This window comes from Euprymna scolopes, chromosome 12, assembly GCF_053919585.1.
Source record: "Euprymna scolopes isolate OS-2025 chromosome 12, ASM5391958v1, whole genome shotgun sequence".
Lineage (NCBI taxonomy): Eukaryota > Metazoa > Mollusca > Cephalopoda > Sepiida > Sepiolidae > Euprymna > Euprymna scolopes.
Window position 1 is genome coordinate 50941720 of NC_136493.1, and position 23274 is coordinate 50964993.

A 23274-nucleotide genomic window follows, 5' to 3' on the forward strand; every position below is an offset into this window, starting at 1 on the left:
ACGTGATATCAAGATAGGGCTATTAGCCAGACGCTACATGAATAAGAAAAGGGTTGAACAGGTGATCCATCAAAATACATAATTTAGCTGAAAACCAATATTTTATGGTGCTAAAAACATTAAGTAACTTATTTTCTAATTTAAAATAGTACAAAATTTAAGAAAAACAAGGGAGATAAGTCAGTTTGTCATACAACAGCGACAGCACTAAACTAAACCTAAACTATTTTTTCTTGTAATTATTTTTGTATTTGATCATTTTTTTTACTAATTTTAACACAAGACATAATTATGTAATAGCGTTTTTACTTATAATGTATTTTTTTGATATCCAATTATAATGAACAAACACTAAAAATTTATTGCTCTTTTTGAATAATACACTGACACCCAATAGATGGAGGTGTGTGTAGCACAGTATCCATTTGTTTGTTTACACGGAACCTGCTGTTGTAGTTTCATTTTATTTTAAGATTCTATTTTGTTTTGCATAAATACCCTAACTATGGCTTCACAGGCAAATACAATTGGCAGCCGTTGTTAAATGTAAACACAGGTCTGTTTCTATCAATTAATTTTATTTATGCACTTATATTTAATATATTTTTTTATATAGAGATCCCTGCTGGTTTAGAGATATGGAAAGTGTAGTCAGCTAATGATGTATTTGTGGATTATTATTTAGGTGTAATCGAATGGTCCAGCAAAATGGTTAATCTGGCAATGTTTTGGAATTAAGGGTTGCACCTCTACTTGACTTTTTTCATTTAACCATTCAAGTGAGAAATTACTTTCTATGCACCATAGTTTAGAATATCAAAATGTCACATTAGTAAACAGAAGTTAGCAATTTTTTATAATCACACATTTTCGTTTTTTTTTTTTCTAATTTATTTCAGGCACGCTTTTGTGTTACTATGAAAGCTTTTTAAATAAAAAATAAACAATTGTTTGAATACTTTTGTTTTACATATGCATATTGCGGGTAAAAGTAAATGTTAATATTGGTTGGAGAAACACAAATGAGATGAGTTTATATTGTAGACGAAGATATTTCAAAGATTAAATGTGACAAATTTTGGTCACCTTGTATTTTGTTGGTGTTTTTATACTTTTAGACATGTATTCTGCATAGCTTATATGGATCTCTTATATGATGATACAAACATTATATTGTATTATTTGGATGATGCTGTTCTCATCTTAGATATGATTCTCATGTTTCTGATTATAAAACTTTTGACCTCCTTCAGGTGTGTCTTGCTGAATTTTGGGAATTTGTATAAAATTTTGAACTGAACCCTTTATTTAATCCACAGGAGTAAATTGTTCTCATTCAGTCAACCATGGCTAGTTAAAAGTTTTAAGTAATTTTTATTACATTCTTAGTATTGTGTGTACTGAAGATTACACAGAAGACTGTCACTTCGAACTGATTATTAAGTAACACTTTATCCATTGAAGCATTGAGAATAAAGTTCAAAATGAGAAGAGTAATGTGAATAACACAAATTTACCCCCTCCTCGTTAGAAAATGACTCCTAAAAAAAAAAAAGAGGAAAAGATGTTGAAGTAAATGGTCAAAATTATTCACAAGGCACACAAAGATGATTGTAAATATAGGATGAGTAATTAACTCAGAATGGTCAAGTGGATGAGTCATTTCCACTTATCAATCACTCTGAGACTGACAAGATTTTTAGGAGATCCTGACTAAATAAATTTATGAGTTTTCAGTTTGGAACAATTGTTGACAGTTTACTGCTTGGGGTAGACTAAAAAACATTACTCCTGCTATTACATTTGCACATGCGCAACATTAAGCATTCATAACTCAAAGTTGCTTAACCGTTTATACCTATCTGGTGGTAGCTCAGGCAGTAAACAATGCTCAAGAGTTAAATAGTGACTGAAGCTGGAGTGCTAAACATTCTGGTTTCAATTCTGGTGGTTGGTACCAAGACATTTTTTTTATAACTTTTGAAATCATTATTATTGATAATGATCAATAAAGAGTTAGCTCTATAATGATAAAAAAAGAAATCTGCATGAATTAAAATATATTTATGTGTATTCTATAACTGGGCAACGCCGACTAAACAGACTAAAGACCCATAAAAACGGTCCATAAAACATCCAATCATTTGAGGCCCCTAACTCTGCTCTGTAAATTTTAGTTTCGGAAGAGATAGAGTTTGAAAATATGGAGACAGACAGACAGACAAACAGACATAGTGAGTTTTATAAATTAAATTATTTGCACAATGTTTTGGTTGAAGTAACTTCTGACCTTCTTCATGTATATCTTATCAAACTCTGGAATCTTTGTTGAACTTTGTATTGTTTGTTTGTTTTTGTTTTACGGCATATCAACCTTTTTCAGATTATTTAATACCAAATCCAGTGATTTTGAAGAACAGTTTTTTAATGGAGTATATTTGGTTTTTAAGTCGATTTCTATTTAACTCATAGTTGGGACCCTAACAGGTACTATCACTCTGGGTCAGAGTGGACCTGGGAGCAATGGCAATTAAAGGGTGGCTCCACACTCCCCAAAGCCCGCAATCTGGGGCCTCACCATCAGATATAGTTTTAGGTCATATCCAGGACTGAACTTGATTTTGGTAATTCTTGCAAAATTTTTAATTTTGATTTCAAATTATGTATTTTCAAATAAATTTTCATTAAAATACCTTTACTTTATATATTATTTTAAATAGTGGTTTTTGCTCTAATCATTTAAATTACAATCGTTTTAAAACAATTATGTCTTCTTTTCAGAATGTTGAATACAGGATGGACAAAAAGCAAATTCACACAATTTTCTCCTTTCAATTCAAGCTAGGCCAAAAGCTGCTGAAACAGCTTGCAATATCAATGAAGCATTTGGCCCAGGAACCACTACTGAATGCATAGCACAACAGTGGTTTAAGAAATTTTGTGGTGGTGATGAGTGTAGTGATCAGCTATTGGATGTTGACAACAATCAATTAAGAGCCTTAGTCGAAGCCAATCCACACACAACTGTTTGAGAACAGATGTTAGACGCCGACAAAGCTCTATGACACTTCTCGAAGCCAGAGTTGCACCAAAAGAAGGTCATGCTGACTGTTTGGTGGTGCGTGACTGGTCTCATCAATTACAGTTATTTGAATTAAGGCGAAACTATTATGACAGCAAAGTACTATCAGCAAAAGGATCAAGTTCGACAACAACACTCAGCATTAGTAAACAGAAAAGGCCCAATTCTCCTCCACAACAATACCCAACTGCACGTTGCTAAACCGACCTTGCAGAAGTTGAATAAATTGGGTTATGAAACTTTCTCATCCGCCGTACTCTCCAGACCTCTCACCTACAAGCTACCATTTTTTTCAAGCATCTCGACAACTTTCTGCATCAGAAATGCTTCAGAAACCTAAACAATATCATTGCCATAAGAAAGCAATATTTTTACGTTATGGCATGAATACACTTATTTTGCGTTGACAAAAGTGTGTTAATTCTGACGGTGCTTATTTCGATCAATAAATTTATATTTGAGCTGAGATATGTTCATCTGAATTCAAAAGTTAAAAACTGCAAGAACTTTCTTGTCAACCTGATACATGAAATTTTGAACAAAATCCTTTATTTAATCCATGGGAATAGCATGTTCTGGTTCTGTCGGCCATGATCACGTAGAAATCTTCAATAATTCGCAATTGTATAACTTACAACTGAATTTTATCTAGTATTTTGTCTTATGCCATGGGTGTAAGAAGAAGAGTAGTCTGAATAATCGAAACGATACAAAATGAAAATGTCAGTGTACTGCCTTGTTTTTTTTGTTTATAAAGAAACATAATTTTCTATTAAAAATAGATTTTTAACAAGAACAAATGTTTTCATTCCAGGCATCCAACAATATCTATTTGAAAATGGAAGAATTGACAACATTTTCACAGACATGTATTATGAGAAATTTACAGAATGTTTAAATGAAATTTTGATGCGTTATGAACCCAGAGTTAATGGACTTGGTAAGCAATTATTTTGTTTTTATTATTTTTAATTGGAGTTGATTGAAATGAGTATTATTTATTAATTTTATTTATTGCGGACTATTAAGCCTTAACCAAGAAAAAAAACGATGAGGCTAATAGTCTGCAATAAATAAAATTAAAATTTATTTTTTTATTTTCATGATTTTTATTATGTATTAAAATAATAACTAAAGTCAAGAGTATAAATCATTGTTGAGATGCCTTTTTTCTGTCGACTGAATTATAGTTTTGGTTCTGTGCAGTTCTGGAGGTCCATCCTCCGAAGCAGCTTTGTTTTTTCCTCTTGAGAGTAAGTTTCTTGATAATCGCCTAAGGGAATACTGACAGGGCTGCTCAGGCATTTTTTGCAGGCCAGAATGATCTTCTTCAAGGGTACTCTCTATCTTTCTGACCCTCATCTCACATCATCCTGCCATAAGAGGGATATATTTTGAGGCATTTCTTTTTATCATATACTTCTTAGTTTTATAGTTCATATATTTACTGGTGTATACCTATACCCTTTTTCAAAAATCAGGAACAAAAAAATGCTTCACCAGTGATTGCACTAATATTCATATATAATCATAGAATTATGTGAGTAACTTAATTTTTCTTATGTAAATTGTCATTTCTGATAACCTAAAGAAACCAACAATACAAACTCACCTTTTTTGAGTTGAGGGCTGCAGTGTTTGACTTATTTTCTTGTTTTCGTGCTTCTTGTCACTGCTTGAAATGGTCTCAGTCAGGAACTAGAAAAAGACATCTTTTCATATTCTATAACAATTGCATGACTGAACAGATTTATATTTCTCTACATACAAATGTGTATGTACACATTGGTCTTTATTATAGAGATCTCCTACTCCTGACAGTGGTAGCTAACTTTATAAAAATATACACATTGCTAACTTCATAAAAATGTGAACATGACTTATATAAAGATATATAAAATTACTACTATTATAGATTTGTTTTGTGATCCCTGTTGTCTGTTTTTTCGTTTCCCACCCCTTTTTTTAAAATTGTTTTTTTTTTTTTTTACATTCAGGTCAACTCGTGTGCCGTATAGAAGAAGAGCACTTGTGGGAGTGTAAACAATTGGGTGCCCACTCACCGCATGTCCTACTCAACACTCTCATCTACTTTAATACAAAACATTTTCTACTAAGGAAACCTGACGACCATGTCAAGCTATCTTTCACTCATATCATGAAACACTGGAAGAAAGGCACACCGGGAAAAGGAGGTTCCGGGCGCTGTGTTTACCTCAGATATTACTGCAGTAAGCCTTTTTATTTATGGATTTATAAATGCTGAAACAGACATTTTTAATTATTGCAGAACTTTATTGTCAGTATTTTTTTTTTATTGTTATTGTTTAAATATATCTTTTGGGTATTCTGAAAATATCTAATTTCAATAGCTTTTGTTAGAATCCAGAAAGTTTAATCTTTACAGGGATGTAAATTTTCTGCTAATTACGAATTTTGCCGTTTTCTTTTTTTTTTTTTATTTCAGATAAAGTGTACCTTAGCTAAAATTATTGACTTCCCTCTTTATAGGTTGAAAATTTTTTTTTTTTTTAAATAAAGGAAAGCTAATTTCTACCAAATCACTAAAACTTTTTCTCCACATTTTTATGACAGTTCTTTGAAAACTGAAAAGTTTAATTTTACTGTGAAAACTAAGATTTCAAACAATTCACATAGTGTAGAGGAATTTGGTAGTTTTTTTTTTCATAATAAAAATAAAATGATTCTTCATCTCCTTCTATCTACATGTAGAGTTAAGGAAAACTAAGCAAAAAAAAAAAGAAAAAGAAACCTCTGTACAATCGACATGTCAGCTCAATTAATATGTGTATTAACTTATTTATAAATATTTCTGTTTTTTGTTTTATAAATATTTCTGTTTTTTGTTTTCATTAAACATTTTTCAAATGATTCTAAATCTGTTTTTACTTCTTATCACTAGCATTGCATTCAAGTTGCTTTTGTTGCTTTCTGAGGTGTTAAGCAGGTTGGAAAGTTCAACATGATTTCAACATGTTTGTCTACTCATATTCCTGTTAAAGAATCCAGAAAGTCATATTTTATTGTGCATTCAAATTGGCAATAAACATTGGTGCTCTGCTTAAAGAATGGCAATTTACTGTTTGGCATGTTTTGTGTCTGGTTTATATAAACCAAACCAACCAAATGCTTGGCTCTTTAAAAATACCTATAGAATTTCTATTTGATGGTATTTAATTATTTTTTAAAGTTACTTTTAGAAGTAAAGAAAACATTTGGTGTTTGTCCAGAGCCCAAGAAAAAATAAAGAAAAATCTATATGATGCATGTAACCATGATGGAAGAGAAATATTGTACTCAGAAAAGCACGGAAATTGATCAAGTAGTTTTATTTTTATAACTTCTTTTTTTGAGTGAATTTGAGTTTTTCTCCCATTTTAAGAATAGCTTTCTAAAATCTCCTAGAAATTTGTATTTATCTCCCTTGTCCCTTCAGACTGTTTTTTGCTTGTAGTTTAGCCATAAAATTTGATTTTTTTATTTTTAGTGTCAGCCATGTTTAGTTTCAGAACAGTTTCAGATGGTTCGTTGTTCTAAACAAGTTTTGAGAGGTGACTGGTTTGCAGTAGACAGAATAGTTTCCGATGGTTCGTTGTTATACACAAGTCCTGAGAGGTGACTTGTTTGCAGTAGACAGTTCTACAGAGCAAAATATTCTTACCGTGTTGAGACGGAAAAAACATGTGAAATTGTTACAGAAAAGGTTCAATATTTATGGAGCAACTCTGGTTTCTGATTGGTTGGTAGCAGAACGTGAATTAATTTGATTCGTCAGTTCCTAGCAGCATCGTTTATAAATAGAATCGTCTGACTGTGTGGGATCATACCCCATTATACTTCCAAAATATTGCAACAAATTGTAATTGTAAATAAACACTTATTATTTACTCATTAGTTTTCATCAGGGTTGTGAAGTCAGAAACCATAAAGTCCGACGCCTAGGATTCCAAAAACTCTTTACTCCAACTTTTTATCCAATATTTAGAAGGATCTGTTGATTCCTTTAACATAAAAAAAATCTGACTAACTCCTAGCATTCTTATAAGTCTGACTCTAACTTCTACTAATCTTGGTTTTCATGCAAGTCATTATCTATGATTGCTCATTGGCAACAACAAAATGGACTGTCTCCCCAGATTTCCAGTACTCTGCATCATTTCAGTAATTGTTGCAAATCACTTTGTGCTTTGGCTACAAAAATTTACGATTGATTTCTTACTCAGACCAACCATCGACTTTCTCTATAACTTGAGTGACAATAAGCGCCGAAAGATTTTATTACTCTCTGTACTTTTGCAGTGGAGGTCTGTGTGGTGCTCTCCATTCTCGGTCTTTCCACTCTCCTTGACTCTTCACAACCACTTCACGTAGTGCCAACATTTTATATTATTACCAGGACAAGTGTGACGTAACTTCTATTTCTCTCTCTTTTTCCTTCTTTCACCCCCCTCTCTTCTTTGTTAAGCCCATTCATCTCTTGACACACACAACTTGATTCGTTGTAAGGAAAATAACACTAACAAAAATTGGGTTCTTTTACATGATAACATTAAAAGATGTGTGTATGTTTTGATAACAGTAAATGATTTGATTCCCAAATAATGAAACTTTTTTTGAAATTTTAGATATGTTTTAATCTGTAACGATGGAAAAAAATAAGATTAACTATGTAGGGGTTCAGTTTATGTTTTTGAATTTTAGCAAGACATACATACAAACAACTGCCTTTTATATACTAGACTAACAAAGCTATCTGGTGTTCCTATTTACAATGCCCCCCCACGGGACAGTTAGACACCAGGGTCGTTTTTTAATGTGGAGAAAAGGAACAAAAATAAAAATTGTCTCGGTCGTGAAGGATTTCTCCTCCACTGACAGAGAACAAGAAATTGAAGTGCAGCATCTGAAGAACAGATACTACACTTTGATCTTGTCCTGAAGCTATCTGGTGTTGCCCGAGACAAAAGTGTAACTTATTTCTATTAAAACTTCTGCTTCTCTCTGTCTCTCTATCTTTCCTCCTTAATGTTTTCCTCCTCCCTCTTCTCAATTCCTCTTTCTCCTTCGCCCAACTCATTCCTCTCCAGCTGGACAGACACACAGACAATTCCCCTTTATATACTTTATATATAGATTATTGTTAGCAAGAATATGCGACCAGAGGAAGTACATTTTTGCTACTATATATGTGGAATAAATGTATACTATCCTCCCTCCCGCCTCCAGATGAAAAAAAGTAATACATGTAATAATGGTACCATGTTAGTAGGACAGATACTACACTACTCTCCCCTGAATACAGCATTAAAAGATAATACATTAGGCTGAAGTTGAATATTAAACTCAATTGAACATTAGATATATTAATAGAATAGTTTCGGCTTTGGACAGATATCACACCTCCATTACTAATAGATCATTTATACTTGGAGGCGGTGGGTGGATATATGTTTATTGAATAGTAACAAAGAAAACCTGTTACCCATCTAACTTTCACAGAAAGACACTGCAGTGAAAAGATAATTGATTTTTCTCCTTAAAGCCTTTCATCTATTTATAATTAAAATAAATGATATTTTTTGTTTAAATATTTCTATAAAAATAGAAAAAAATTTTCTGACATAGTTTTTTTTTTGTTCATCAGAAAGTTATCATTTATTTTGATACAAATACTAAGTTATTACCATAGGTTGTACAATTGACGACTAGTTCATTTCTGTATGGAAGAGTTTTAGAAAAATATAATGCCATATGCCTACTTCGACTCTGAATGGTATTACTCTTCAGGGTCTCATCTATTGAGTTAAATGGAATAATCTATCTATATAGACTAATATAGACTGTTAACTTGAAAAAAAATAGGCCTACAAAGCAAAGCAAATTTATTAATATTTAAAGATATTTGGAACTCTGAGCTGACCTAGCTCCTCTACAACAAATACTTTGCTGAAGCTTACTTCCTTGTTAACTAGAAAATTGTCTCTGTTGTATGAGTATCCAAGAATTCTGTCAGAAGAACTGATCCACAAAATTATTGCCATGTCAGTCTTCTCTTGCTCTTCGCTAAAATCTTTGAATCAATAATCAATCTAGTGATAATTGACCACTTTCTTTCTGACGAACAGTCTTTAAGCAAACTCGCTCGATTGTGAATATCGTAACTGTTGTCTCTGAAGATATTTACTATACACTGAACAATAAAAATGAATTTCTATCATATTACTCGATGAATACTTAATATAATCAGATTCTTCTTAGAAAAAAGAAAATCCGAGTTTGTCCCTGGTGACCATTCATCTATACAATATGAGATTAATGTGCGTATGCCCCAGAGATCGATCCTTGGACCATTATATCCCTGATTTTTATAAATGACTTCCCTGATGTAATTTTGCTCGAAATGTATGTTTGTTGAATCCTTCTGGGTTGAAATAGATTCCAGTCTATTTAATTCTACTAAGACAAGGCTCCTTTCCTGCAGTCCCTTTCTCACAGAAGAGACATTGTGAGTCTATCTCTACTCTATTATTTTCATCACGGGTGCTCGACTGAGCTTCAATCTCTGCCCATTTCCTTCAGTGCAAGACCTTCGTAGCAAGTACTTGTCTAGCTATAATCTCTGTCAACGATTTTCTCTATTCTAAACACAGATTCCATGAATAAAGCTTCTTTTCTAAAACTGCCTGCCTATGGAACTGTTTATCACTGGTCTGCTTTCCAGCTGACTACAACATAATCGTTTTCAAATCCAATGTAAACAAATTCTTGTTGAGCTACCCCTTTAAATAATCAAACACCATTATTAATCAGCAGTCTGTTTCATAGATCACCTTACACTAATTAACCCTTATCCTCAAATTGCCTTCAGGCCTTGGTAAGTTATATATGACTCCTTCATAAAAAAAAATTTAAGACACTTTTCAACCATCAATTATCGTGTAATAGTATCCGCCCTTTAAACTCTTCAGCTTAACATTCACAGATAATATGAATTGGAACAAATACAAAGAAGATATTGCCAAGGCTGCTACAAAGAATGTTGGCTTTTTCTAATGTACTAGAAAACTATTCCCATTTGCCAGTATCTTGCATTTCTACAAAGCCATTATTTGCCTATGCAATATGTTGTCACGTCTGAGCTATTGCAGCAACCATTAGCCTTTTCCTGTAAGACAGGGTTCAAAAAAGAGTCTTTAATCTAATAGAACCCACACTACCAAGTACTTTAATGGAATGTGCTCCAAAAAACTTGCTGACATCATTCAGTAAAATCTCACCCCATTCACTGTAGAGGTGTCCAAATGCCAAAAGATTTACTACTCTAATAGCGCCGTTCCTCAAACTACTAGCCTTTGGAATTCCCTCCCTGCTCTATGTTTTCCTGAAGCATGCAGAAATTTAAATGTATTGTAAACAAACATCTAGCTGCACAACTCTTGATTTAAAATGTTTCTATAGGTACAACCTCTAATTCACGATAGCCCTTAAATGTCTCAGTGGAAATTGTCTTGTTTGGGGTTAATGTAAGTAAACGAAAAAAAAATTTCTAAGCATAAAACCATTTAGAGGGGTGACCGTTTGACTCTGAATCCCAGAATAATAATGTTAATGATTTTCCTCTTGATAACTTATCTATTGTTTTTTCTCCTAAAAAAAAGACTGAAACAACTTTTCTATTTCCTATTTTCCAAGCAGATGCAGATGCTATTAACCAAAAAAAGCGGCGCGAAGAACTGCCTGTCTATGAACAGTGTGAAAATTTGGATAATCCATTGAGATGTCCTGTGAAACTGTATGAATTCTATTTGTCGAAATGGTAAGAGTATGATACATTCCGAGCTACCAATTGATGTAACATTTTATAAATGCTAAATGATGTTACAAATGTTTCTGAATTTTTTGAGATGTGTGTTGCATCTATAAATATAAAAGCGAAAATGTATGTATGTATGTGTGTTCGCTTTTTCTGTATGTCTACAAAAGGCTTTTTTCAGAGAAGCAGTCGGTTGCTTCACAACTTTTTAAAACTTTTTATATTGCATATAAATCGTAATATCTCACAGTTAACAACGAAACTCGCCTGTCTATTTAATTTTGCTTGATTTCGGGAAGATAATTATTCAACATTTGTTGCTCGCCGCATGTGGGTTAGTCTTTTTCCTATAACATCTTGGGGGGGGGGGGAAAGCCTTCAGCAGTAAATGAATACTATCCCGCAGTCAAACTTGACCTCATTAACTCATTAAAACGGGCACCTGCCAAATCCAAGTAATTAAATAAATTCAAACGTGTTTCCGTTAGTATCTCGCGGTGGGGCAATGGTTAACGTCGCACGTTTTTTTTTTCACACTCTAATTTACAACTTTGCCTCAACGGTTCGGGTTCGATCCTCATACTTACTTTTTTTTTTTTTAACACCTCCAACCCTGGAGTTTCCACACACACCTCCAAACACCCGGGCAATGCCGGGTACCCCTCGCTAGTATATAAATAAAGGGTTCTGTTCTAAATTCCATGTAGATTCCTGGATGTGACAGAAAAATTCCAGAGTTTGACAAGAGATACATGTTGGGAGTTAGATTACATCAGCCGAAACGTAAAAATAACTCTCCAGATAAGAACAGTAGTCTGAATAATCCAAATAATACAGTTACAAATAAAAAAACAAAATATGACCAAAAAATATGTTTGAAGCTGTAATTTAGCATTTGAGATTGATATGCGGCATGTAGATATATTTTTTAAACTGGTGATTGTTCATCCCCCTCTCAGTACAGGCCAACAGGTCTCCTGTGCGTCATGAGTAAGTTGCTGGAATCTGTGTTAAATAGAGAAATAATCAACCATCTCAGCAAAAGTAACCTTCTTAGTGACACACAATATGGGTTCCGTTCTGCTAGATCTACAGCAGACGTGCTTACAGTTATATCTCATAGGATTAGTGAATCTCTCGACGGAGGCAACCTTTCTAGAGCAATTGCTCGACATATCTAAGGCCTTTGATAGGGTATAGCATGAAGATTTACTTCACAAGATATCTAGCTATGGTATAGCTGGAAATGTCTTCTCAATTATTAAATCATTTCTTTCTGACAGGGTCATAAGAGTAGTAGTTAATGGGCAAAAATCAGAAGCTCACAGTATTAATGCTGGAGTCCCTTAGGGGTCCATTCTGGGCTCAACTATTTTCCTGATCTACATTAATGATCTTCCAAATCACATCCTTACATCATTTGTAAACATTTCTGCCGATGACACTACCATCTATGGTAGCACATCTAAGTCAGTAAACAACCAAGTTCTTTCCGATTCTCTCTCCTCTGATCTTGAGCGCATGGTACAATGGAGAAAGGAGTGGCTTGATAGAGTTCAAAATAGACTTCGTAGCCTCATAGGAGATATCCTTTTTTCTTCCCTGCAACCTCTATCTCATAGAAGAGATGTTGCGAGTTTGTCTTTGCTGTATGGTTATTTTCATGGAAAGTGTTCGACTGAGCTTCAGTCTATGGTCCCCCCTCGCCAAACTTTCACAAGAAACACTCGTCTATCTGAAAACATTATCAATAATTCTCCCCACTCGTTATCTGTACCTAAATCTAAACATAGATTCCATGAACAAAGCTTCTTTCTTAGAACTGCACGTCTGTGGAATTATCTTCTGTTTTCCTGCTTTCCAGCTGACTACAATATGGTTGTCTTCAAGTCTAATGTAAACAAATTCTTGACGAGCCGTTCTACTTGTTAACAAATTTACTGAATTTCCATTACTAATGATTACTATATTGTCCAATTTCTATTGTACACTCTTTAACCCTTATCCTCGAGTGGCCTCTTGGCCTTGATAAATGGTGATGCCTATGTAAAAAAAAAAAAAAAAAAAACCCCCAAAAAAACCCAAGTCAGCACTCCCGACCATGTTAATAAGGTTAATATTTTCATGTCTGAAGATTTTACCATTTTTTTCGCATACATTTCGTTGACCTAGGTCGAAAGTTAAATACAACTCTAATCTAATTAAATCTAGTAATTTTATTTGGTAGAGAACCGATTTAAAACAGCAAAATTCCGAAGGTTAAATTTTGAAATATATTTTACATAAAGATATGCTTTTAGATTCTCTAGGAAACACACAAACATTGAGTTTATATATAAGATTAGCAGGGAGTACCCGGCATTGTCTGGCTGGAGGATATTGGCACAAGGACAAAGCGATGTTAAAATAAAAAAAAAAGATAGAGAGAGAGGTGGGTAATTAGTCTTCCTCGCTAACCATTAGACGAAAAAGAATAATGAATTCATTGAGTTGGTAATTAACTTAAGAATCATAGGAGTTGCCACGCATGCGCAGAAATGAACGTTGCTTTAAAACCTGGTCAGTTCAACTTCCCTCTTTCTGTCATTTGTGTTTGAATAGTTTCGCTTTATTATATTAAAAATACAAGCACTCAAGACGACGGCATGGTGGGGATTTTTTAACTCGATCCCAAAAAAAGGAAAGAAATGGTGTCCGTTTGCGAATCTAAGATATTATGATCTCAGAAGTATAGGAAAACTTCTTGCGGAATTTAACCGACAGTCGAACCCCAATCTGAAAAGCCTTTCACAGACATACACACAAATGCTCACACCCATTTTGCCTTTTATATAGGTTATCTTGTGAAGTATTAGACACTCTGATGATGTAGTCTGAACGATTAAGAATAAAAAACAACACCCGTTTATCTAGGTGAGAAATATGACTTTCAAGATTTAAGTTGAGGAATTTTGCGTGTGTGTTTCCTATAAAATGAAAGGTACATAAATGTATATAAAATCTAAAAGTGTATTTTTATATAAAATTTATCAGAGACTGCAATGGAAGTATTCCGAAATATATACACCCTCCTATAAGGGCATAACCTCTTTCAAGCTTCAAATGTATCCTATTTTTATGAAATTTAAATTATATGTAATAAATTTACTGTGCAAGACAATGGAATTGGTTCAGAATCTCTACATTACCCTCTGTGCATGTACCGCCACCTTTCCGTAATCTGTGAAAACAGAACAACTTTAAAACTTTACATATATCTAATTTAAATGAAATTTAAACCATATTAGTGAGTTTTCCAACATTTTCTTTCGACTATATTGAACGGCAAAACAGGAAGCGAGGTGAGGGGGGAGGGAGCAATGATAAAAGTAATATGGTGCTATGAGCATACTGAAAAAGTAATGATCCTCATTTAATCCTGAGCAACGTCGTGCCTCCTTGCAAGTGTGTCAACTTTTTACAAGTAAATTTCTGCCTATAAAAGTTTGATAGAATTCGATAAAAATAAATTTGATTTCTAATGACCTTTTTGACCTTTTCTTTTGCTTTTCGTGTTATTTGAGTTTTTTTTTCCACCTCCTCAAAAGTCTAATCCAGTGCGTTTCTAATTGTTTCCTTCTGATGTGTTGGCTGAAAATGACTACAGAAGCTTCAGTTTTATAGAATTTTCTCCCTTGTATTGAAGGACTATTTTATTGGACACTGGTATAATTTCCTTATCTTTTATTTTGATCTTTTCTTGTACCAATAATTTATATATATCTACATGAATACTGGAAGAAATTAATTCCTCAAAAATTAATTCCTTTAATGTCTTATGACAAAGATTAAAATCAACATATAGTATTACTAAACTTTATGTCTGGAACCCTTATTCTAAAAAATCCATTGCATTATTTTGAATCTAGAAAATCTCTAAAATTTAATTTAAGGAGTCCTAAAAAGAAATTGAAATTCCAAACATTTTCTTAATTAGTATCTTAATGACTATAAATAAAATTTAAAGCAAATCTGGAATTTTTTAATTTTCCAATGCGAGGTTGTGGCCATATTATACTTTCTAAAAACCATTTAAAATACTCAAAGAAACTGAAATTTGAGGAATATCTATTGTATAAATTAACAAAAAAAAAATCTGAACTATCTGAATTGTCACAACAGGTTTCCACCTTCCTTTAAAAAAAAAAAAATATATCACACATTTCAACCCTTTACACTTATCAGCTTGTCTAAAATTCATATTGATTGGTTAATTAGTTTATGAGTAAATCGCGTACATAGAAATGATATAAATGTATCAAACTTTATCAATAAAGTGAAATTTCATTTCTCAAAATTTAGACAACAAATACCTTTAGATAAAGATCTGAGTTCTCTTCTTTGGTGCTTGTGCAGTATCATATTAAAAAAAATACATCTAGAATAAGAATGCTATTAGTAATTACGTGTTGTGTCGAAATAAGTAAAAATTCCAAAAATTATGGAAAATGATTGAATAGTAAAATAAATACAAGAAAAAAATAAAATTTATCGAACAAGGCAATTTTATTGCTTTCTTATATTGCGGCCAATTCCATATAACAAACTGACTTATCTCCCTTAAAAAAAAATGGCAAATTGAGAATATGCTATCATGATTTTTTTTAATTTGTAAAAAATAGTTTAAGCATATCTTCTACTCTTATTATATTTTGTAAGTTTTGGAATTTTTTTTATTAATTTCAACATGGCATATAATTACATGTTTTTTTACTTAAAATGCTTTTCTTGATAATGCACAAGCACTTCCATTTTTAATGGTATTCCACAACTGTTTTTATTCAGAAAAAGCAGATGTTCACTTAAATTGCTGAAGACCCCCTCCCCACACACACCCACACAGACACAAAATAGTGAGTTGATGTAAGGGAGATAACCTCTTCAAAAAAGTTAGTTTAATACCCCCCCCCCGTCCTTCCTCGCCAGTTTAAGGTCATATAATGAATAATTTTTTGTAAATTTTAGATATTATTCATCTAGGGCAACACCAATCAAGAATATATCAACTTTGTGGGTGTTTGTTTTAGAGTATTCTTGGGATGATTAATTGGAAAAATCTGGACTTTTAGGGGTATTGGAATCTGAAAAAAATTGTGCCTATTTCCCGATGACCAAAACAATTCCTTTAATTGCCTTTTTAAAAAATCTTATTTTGTTTAAAGCAAACTCTTCCACTGTTGGTAGTAATGATAAAATAATTATTTATTGAAATTACCACTAAGATCATCTCTACGCATGAGAAAATATATTTAACATGTGTTTTTACAGTCATTGGGAAAAACACAACTCTTTACTTAAATATTAAGAGATCTATAAATAATTGGGATCTGTAATTTAGTAAGGAATCAGTAATTGTATTAGAATCGAGGAAAAATATTGGAATCGTCCCATCACTATTTTAGAGATTTAGAGTTTTAGCTGAACATACACATAGACCACTGCCCTTTATATAATAGCCTGGGTGCTTGGAGGTGTGTGTTGAGCAGAAAAAAAAGTGGTAGTAGGCAAGTAGGCAAGCAGGCCCGAACCCATACCGCGAAGGAAGAAAAGAAAGTAAAAAAAAAAAAAAAAAAAACCCCTGATGTCTTTGCTGTTGCACCCATCGCCAAACCGGAAGTGATGTAGGTTTAAATTAAGGCTAGGTAATCGAAAAGAAGGAATAACTTAAAAAAATTGGCAAAAAAAGCGACCCCTCCCTGTAGAAAAGTGCCCAGTTGAGGGTGAAAGAATTAATGTTTTTAACCAATTTTTTTACATTTGTCGTCCAAAGGGTCGAGCTTCAAAATGATACCAATGTTGTGAAAATCCGTCGCTTCTGTCGAAAGTTTTATGCATACTACATACATACATTTAAACAGACAGGTGAGACTTATAGAAGATTAAAATGTGATTATCTTAATCCTTTATTGCAGTCATACAATAAGGCTGTTCATCAGAAGTATTACATTATCCCATATGTTCTTCTATCAGATCATATTCGACAGTTTTATTATTGTTAAATATATGCCATCTTTTCTCGTAAAACATGCTGTACATAAATTTTTCTTCTATTTTTTTCAGCCCAGAGAGTATTAAAAATCGTAATGATGTATTTTACTTAATCCCCGAACGGTCCTGTGTACCTGACAGTCCTGTTTGGTATTCAACTCAATCGCTCTCCAGTGACTTGATGACAAAAATGCTGAATCGAATACAATTAGTGAAAGAAATACAAGAAGCAGCCATGAACACACAACCAGTATATGTGTGACTTTTTTTTTTTTTTTTTTCAGACATCTTTTCTCTTTATCTTCTCTTATTTGTTTCTTTTTCTACAGAGCCCCACCCCTTGCCCCCTTTTGTAAATTTTGGCTGCTTAGTTTAACAATTCTTTCAACAACAATGGGCGTGTTGTACTCATTTCTGCTGTTGTCGTTGCGACAGCAACAGCATGCTATCATCTGCATGAACAAAAAGAAGGCACTCATATCCTCTTCTCTACGTGTTCATTTTTAAAACAGAAAAAAATAATTTTTTAGGGAGGGGGGATGTTGTATTCTGCTGTCCAGCATTCACCAACACCACCATACCACCACCACGATGTCAATAACCATGACAGTGACCTTGACTCACTCACAGACCATAGCAAGCCATAGTATGTGACAGCTGTCTTTCATTCCATAGAGCTTGCTATATATCCTCCATTGTAGGCCGCCGACACAGCTAACATTTATATCTATATCTATCTATATATATATATGTACACCTGCATATGTATATGAATATGCAGATATGTATTTTGTGCATGTATGTGTACATATATACTGCATATACATGTATATAATACATAGATACATATATATACACACACACACACACAACACGCACACACACATATTTTAAAAGTATTTGAAAGGAAATTAAGATTCATATGTGAATGTCTTGTGCTTTTTGTGTGTTTCTTTCTAGGGAAAACTCATTCTGAATAAAAGAAAAATCAAATTTTCAATCGTTTTTGTGTATTTCTTTTTCTAACCCTCCTTCTCCCACCTCCAAAATAAAATTATTAGAATATTTATTCGTTACGACTGGATTCAAGAATCAATGTTTAAGTTTAGTGAATGCGCTTGAATTCATGTCAAATGAGTTACATGTATGATGGAATTGGTTATGCTGTGTTTAAATTCAATCAATCTATTGAGTCCTGTGCACTTAATAATAATATTGTTTGGAAATATATGAACTTGCAATTTCTTTCTCCTCCTATAACATTTGTTCAGGCCTCTACTCTACATCTACTGTGTAATGTCCAGCATCTGGAGAGAATTCAAAGACTGGTTACTCAAATGGTGCAAGATCTATCAGACATGCCCTTGACCTGGATATATAAAGTTCCATTGGGGACATAGAATAGATATAATTATTAATCTATATATATAAAAGGCAAAAGTGCCGCGCACATTATTGTATGTCGTGAAAGGCTTGGGGTGGGGGCTCTTGACCATGTTACTATTTTTTTTAGAAGTTTCCTTATACTTCCTAGATTATAATATCTACGATTTGCAAACGGACACCGTTTCTACATTTATTTTGATCGACTTTTATAAAATTCCCTCTATTCTGTCCTTTTGTGTGTTTGTTCGCCTTTACGAAACTAATCGGAGCAAAGTAGGCCGCCTGGCTTTCTAGCTAGGACCTTCAGAAATGCAATTAGCTTTGATCAGTGTTGCGGAAACCCTTTATATCAAACAATTGCTATTCATTTGGAGAGCTTCCCCAAAAAGGGGGAGCTGGTTTTCCTCCATATCGTGGGGAAGCCAAATACAGCAGAAACTGGCCTGCAGCCAGCTTTCATATCTGCGCCTGCGTGATTCTTAACTTATTCACTTCAAGTCAACTTTTTGATTGACATTGTTAAATTTGAACGTTTTTCACTTCCTCTCATGTCATAGTTTAGTGGTAAGATCTCAGCTTTTCTTTTATTTTCTTTTCTGCCTTCATGTCACAGTTTTGAGCCTGCCTGCCTACTACCTCCCCCCTAAAAAAAAGCAAACACCTGTGTAACGTTATGCAACCCAGCTAGTCTAATAAATAAAAGGCAAAATGGGTGCGAGCGTTTGTGTATGTCCGCGAAAAGCTTTTTGGATCAAGGTTCTTGTGTCAGTTAAATTCTGCGAGAAATTTTCACATACTTCCCCGATCATAATATCTTGTATTCGCAAACAGACATCCTTTCTTTCCTTTTTTGTTTTTTTAGTCGAGTTTAATAAAATTCTTCAGCCTCGGGTGTTTGACTTTTTCATATAAAGCAAAACTGTTTGAAAAAGCGGTAAATCATTTAAATCATCTTGGCCTTCGGGATGGGATTGATGCTTTACTTAAATTAATGGTTCTTGGTCAATGTAGGGGAAACCCTTCACACTGAGACAATTATTATTTATTTGGATACTGCCCCACATTAAAAATGACCTTGTGTCTAATTTGTTTTTGTGGGGAAGCAAATAAATACCAAGCATTTTAATCAGCGTACGTTCGATTAACTATGCTTAAATTCGACGCACGCAGCTTCCGCTTGCACAATGGCGACATTGGCTAACGCGTTACATTTTTTTTTTACATTTTTTTTTTTTTTGTCCTTCATGGATCGAGCATGCCTGCCTACTACCACTTTTTTTTAACCTCACCTTTTTCACCGTCGCGTTACGTGTTCCAGCTTACTACCACTTTTCTTTTAACACCTCTCTCCCCCTGTTGTTTCTCCTTCCCCCACCGGGCTATTTTTTAATCCCACCATTACTAGACCACCGCAACACACCTGGGCAACGCCGGGTATGCCCGCACTTAAAACAAAACCTTAACATGCTACAAAATTATTAATCTCTTGCACCACTGAGGTTCCTTTCTATGACCCCAATGGAACCTTATATATTGAAGTCGACAGAGTTTCAATGGTTCGGCTCTAGGCTCGTTGTTTTCCATATTTTATATGATCAACCTGTAAACTAAAATCTTTAATAGCATTCTTACACTATCCATATGTTTTATGTACGTTGATGTCATACTCTTATTAACAGAAAATTTAGATAAATTAACAATCAAAAATGCACTTAAACATGATTTGGTATTAAACTTCACACATGAAATAAATATAAATAATACAATTTCCTTCCTTGATAAAGAAATAAATCTGACATTGTTAAATTTATTACCTAACCGTACAAAAAGTTTGCTAGTAAGAATGAAGTCTTCTTAATTTTAAAAGTGAATGTCCCTATACGTATAAAATGACCGTAGTGAAAAATCTCATCTACCAAGGCAAATGCAATCTATCTCTTAACAAAATGTTTTGTAAGGCACTCTTTGACATAAAACAAACTCTTATTAATAACTACACACATTTTATCGTCGATCAACAAATCAAACACACTTTAGCTGCCACTACAAAAAACACTAATATTCACTAAGAATAATGATGATAATAATATTAACATATTCTACTGTAACCAGATGCAAACTAATTATAAAATCGACAAAAAAATAAGAAATATTGTACATAAACACATTTCTACCATTGAAAAAAAATTCCATCATTTATTATAAAATATCTAAAACAAATCACTTCCTAATACGCAATAACCCGATGACATTGCTAAAAACTAGTAAAGTGTATGTTTTTAAATGTCCTATAGAGGAATGTGTCTCCAAAAACAATTTGTACATTAGCATGACTAGGACCAGTATTTCTCGCCAGCTTACATGTCACCTGTTTCCCCCTAACAGCTCCATCTACCAACACCTAGTAGCACATGACACTCTCAAAAACGAATTTAGAAAAATATTAATAGAAAAATGCCACCATTCTAACTTTCTCATATTGTAACCTGCGCCTTCCAATCATAGAAGTTTTACGCATTTGCATAAACGAACCAAGCTTCAATCAGGCTCAATATGAAGGAGAGGATACGCTCAAGTACTTTTAAATGATTTTAATTGACTTTTTCAATAAATTCACTAAATGCAATTTTTTTATTTATCACTCGCCTGAAGACATCTCATGGAAGCTGAAAACGTTTGCAGTTATGGAGAATTTCTTTTTATACTTGAACAGAACGTTTGAACATTGGCCCACTAAATTGAATTACGATGGATTGCAAGTGAAACTAACAGGAATTATCCCTTCTGTTTAATGAAACATATATAAATTATGGCGTTTCCACACTATGAGGACAAAATTTTGTAGCTGATAAATGGAGTTTTCAGATAAAAAAAAAACAATGGTTTCAGCTAATTTTTTGTCAATTCTAATAAATTACAATGGTAGTTTCCGAATTATGCAGTTGGAATTACCTGAATATTACTGAATTATTAAAAAACAACTTTAATCGTGTTAGCAGGTGAAAAATTGCGGCCGTATTGTTTAAATCGAAACAAGAAATTACCTCCCTTTTTAACTCTCCTGTGTCTTACAATCGTTTTCATCAAATTTCTTTAATAATTTTCTACCTTATCGATGTTTGTAATTTTTGGATATAATCATCTTAAAAATCGGAGGAATACATAGATACCATTGTTTTCATGTGAAATTCAATTTTACTGTTTCCGAAATTTTGTCCTAATAGTGTAGAAGTGCCTAAATTATTCAATCATATTTCGAAACTTTACTCAAATGTCATTTTTACTAATAAGTGATTTTCAGAAAAATTTCCATGGCAGGTGCTCGTCTGAGCTCCAATCCCTTGTCCCCTCTCACCAATCTTTCATGAGAAACACCCGTCTGGCTGAAACTACTGTCAATAATTTTCCCCACTTTTTATCTGTGCCTAAATCCAAACGTAGATTCCATGAGCAAAGCTTCTTTCTTAGAACTGCACGCCAGTGGAACTCTCTGCCGCTTGCCTGTTTCCCACGTGACTACAACTTGGACGTCTTCAAGTCCAACATAAACAAACTCCTGACAAACCGCCCCCTTAAGTAAGACACTCTATCAAAACCCCTAATACTAATGATTACTACAATACTATCTCATTGATTACTGTACACACAATAACCCTTATCCCTGAGTGGCCTTTGGGCCTTGATAAGTGGTGACCCCCATGTAGAAAAAAAAAAAAAATGAACATTATTGAAAATTTATTTCTGGATTAAAATTTGAGATCTATATATTAATATGATAGCGTGTGTGTTATTTTCTGTCACTCTTACATCCGGGTCGTTTAATTTTTATGTACTTCCATTTCTTGTCATAAATAATTCTACCAAGAATTCTTCATAAGTTTTGGTTCCAGTTTCGATTCTAACTGATGTCACTCCAGTAATCTATTTTTTTTATATAAATAATTTTATTCTTTATAAGTTTTGGTTTCGGTTTCGATTATGTCAGAAGAAACTAAAGTTATATATAAATACATATATTTTTTTCATAAGATTTTATTTCGGTTTCGATTCCAGCTAATGCATCCAAGTCATATGGATATATTTTTTTTTATTTTTGAAATCGCAATTTTATAATATATAAGTATCAATAGAACATTAACTCTATGATAATATATACAAAATCTGCAAGAATTAAAATATCATATTTAAGCGTACTTTATGAGCGGGCTTTGCCGGTCGTTCGTGCTAGCTTAGATAAATACGTTTGCAGTTTTAACAAAAAAAGCTACAATAATATCAGAACGTCTCCATTTATATTGACTATCTGTAGAATGCCAACATCAGCGTATTACATATGAATGAGTCCCTTGTGGAAATTCCACAGGTCCCGCTAGTTATAATTAATATGCTTTCAATTATTTTTTTTTTTTTAATCTGTCACACACACACACACGCACACGCACACACACACACACACATGTATATATTTATACATACATACATGCATCAGTGGTAAAATACATTTACATATATTTTAATTCCTGCAGACTTCATATTTATTATTATAGAGTCAATTCTCTATTGATTATTATATTGTACCCAATATACAGTAATGATTTCAAAAGTTAAAAAAAGAAAAAAAAAGAAAGAAATATGACTTGGTTGCTATTAGCCAGAATCGAAACCAAAACAGCGCTCTAATGGTATTTGCTACCATATGACCTAATAACATATACCTCTTGGCAGACAAGGTTTTTTTCCCTGTTTCTTTCGAATGTTCCCTTTTTACATAATGTTTTGCTGACTTCCTTTTTTGAAGAACCTTTGCACATTGAAATTATAAGTTCCTTTCTCACACCATTACAACAATGATCATATATTATAATGATATTCGAAAACGAGGCTGCATCAAAAGGAGATCACTTTTATATTCTTTTCCGGTGTTGTAAGATTGGCCTTTTTAAAA

General features: G+C 33.2%; 1 protein-coding gene across 5 annotated transcripts in view; it reads left to right on the forward strand.

Annotated features, from left to right (window-relative positions):
• Positions 1-17943, forward strand: part of LOC145291282 (zinc finger MYM-type protein 4-like) — a 117211-nt gene extending 99268 nt beyond the window's left edge. For 3 of the 5 annotated variants that reach the window (XM_080136929.1, XM_080136931.1, XM_080136932.1), the window contains 4 exons: positions 3897-4022; positions 5080-5313; positions 10796-10919; positions 17016-17943. In XM_080136929.1, the coding sequence (XP_079993055.1) occupies positions 3897-4022; positions 5080-5313; positions 10796-10919; positions 17016-17205 (674 nt within the window). In that variant the 3' untranslated portion in view covers positions 17206-17943. The remainder of the gene's footprint in view (positions 1-3896; positions 4023-5079; positions 5314-10795; positions 10920-17015) is intronic. The other 2 variants (XM_080136930.1, XM_080136933.1) reach the window with 1 other exon arrangement.
• Positions 17944-23274: the final 5331 nt, after the last annotated feature.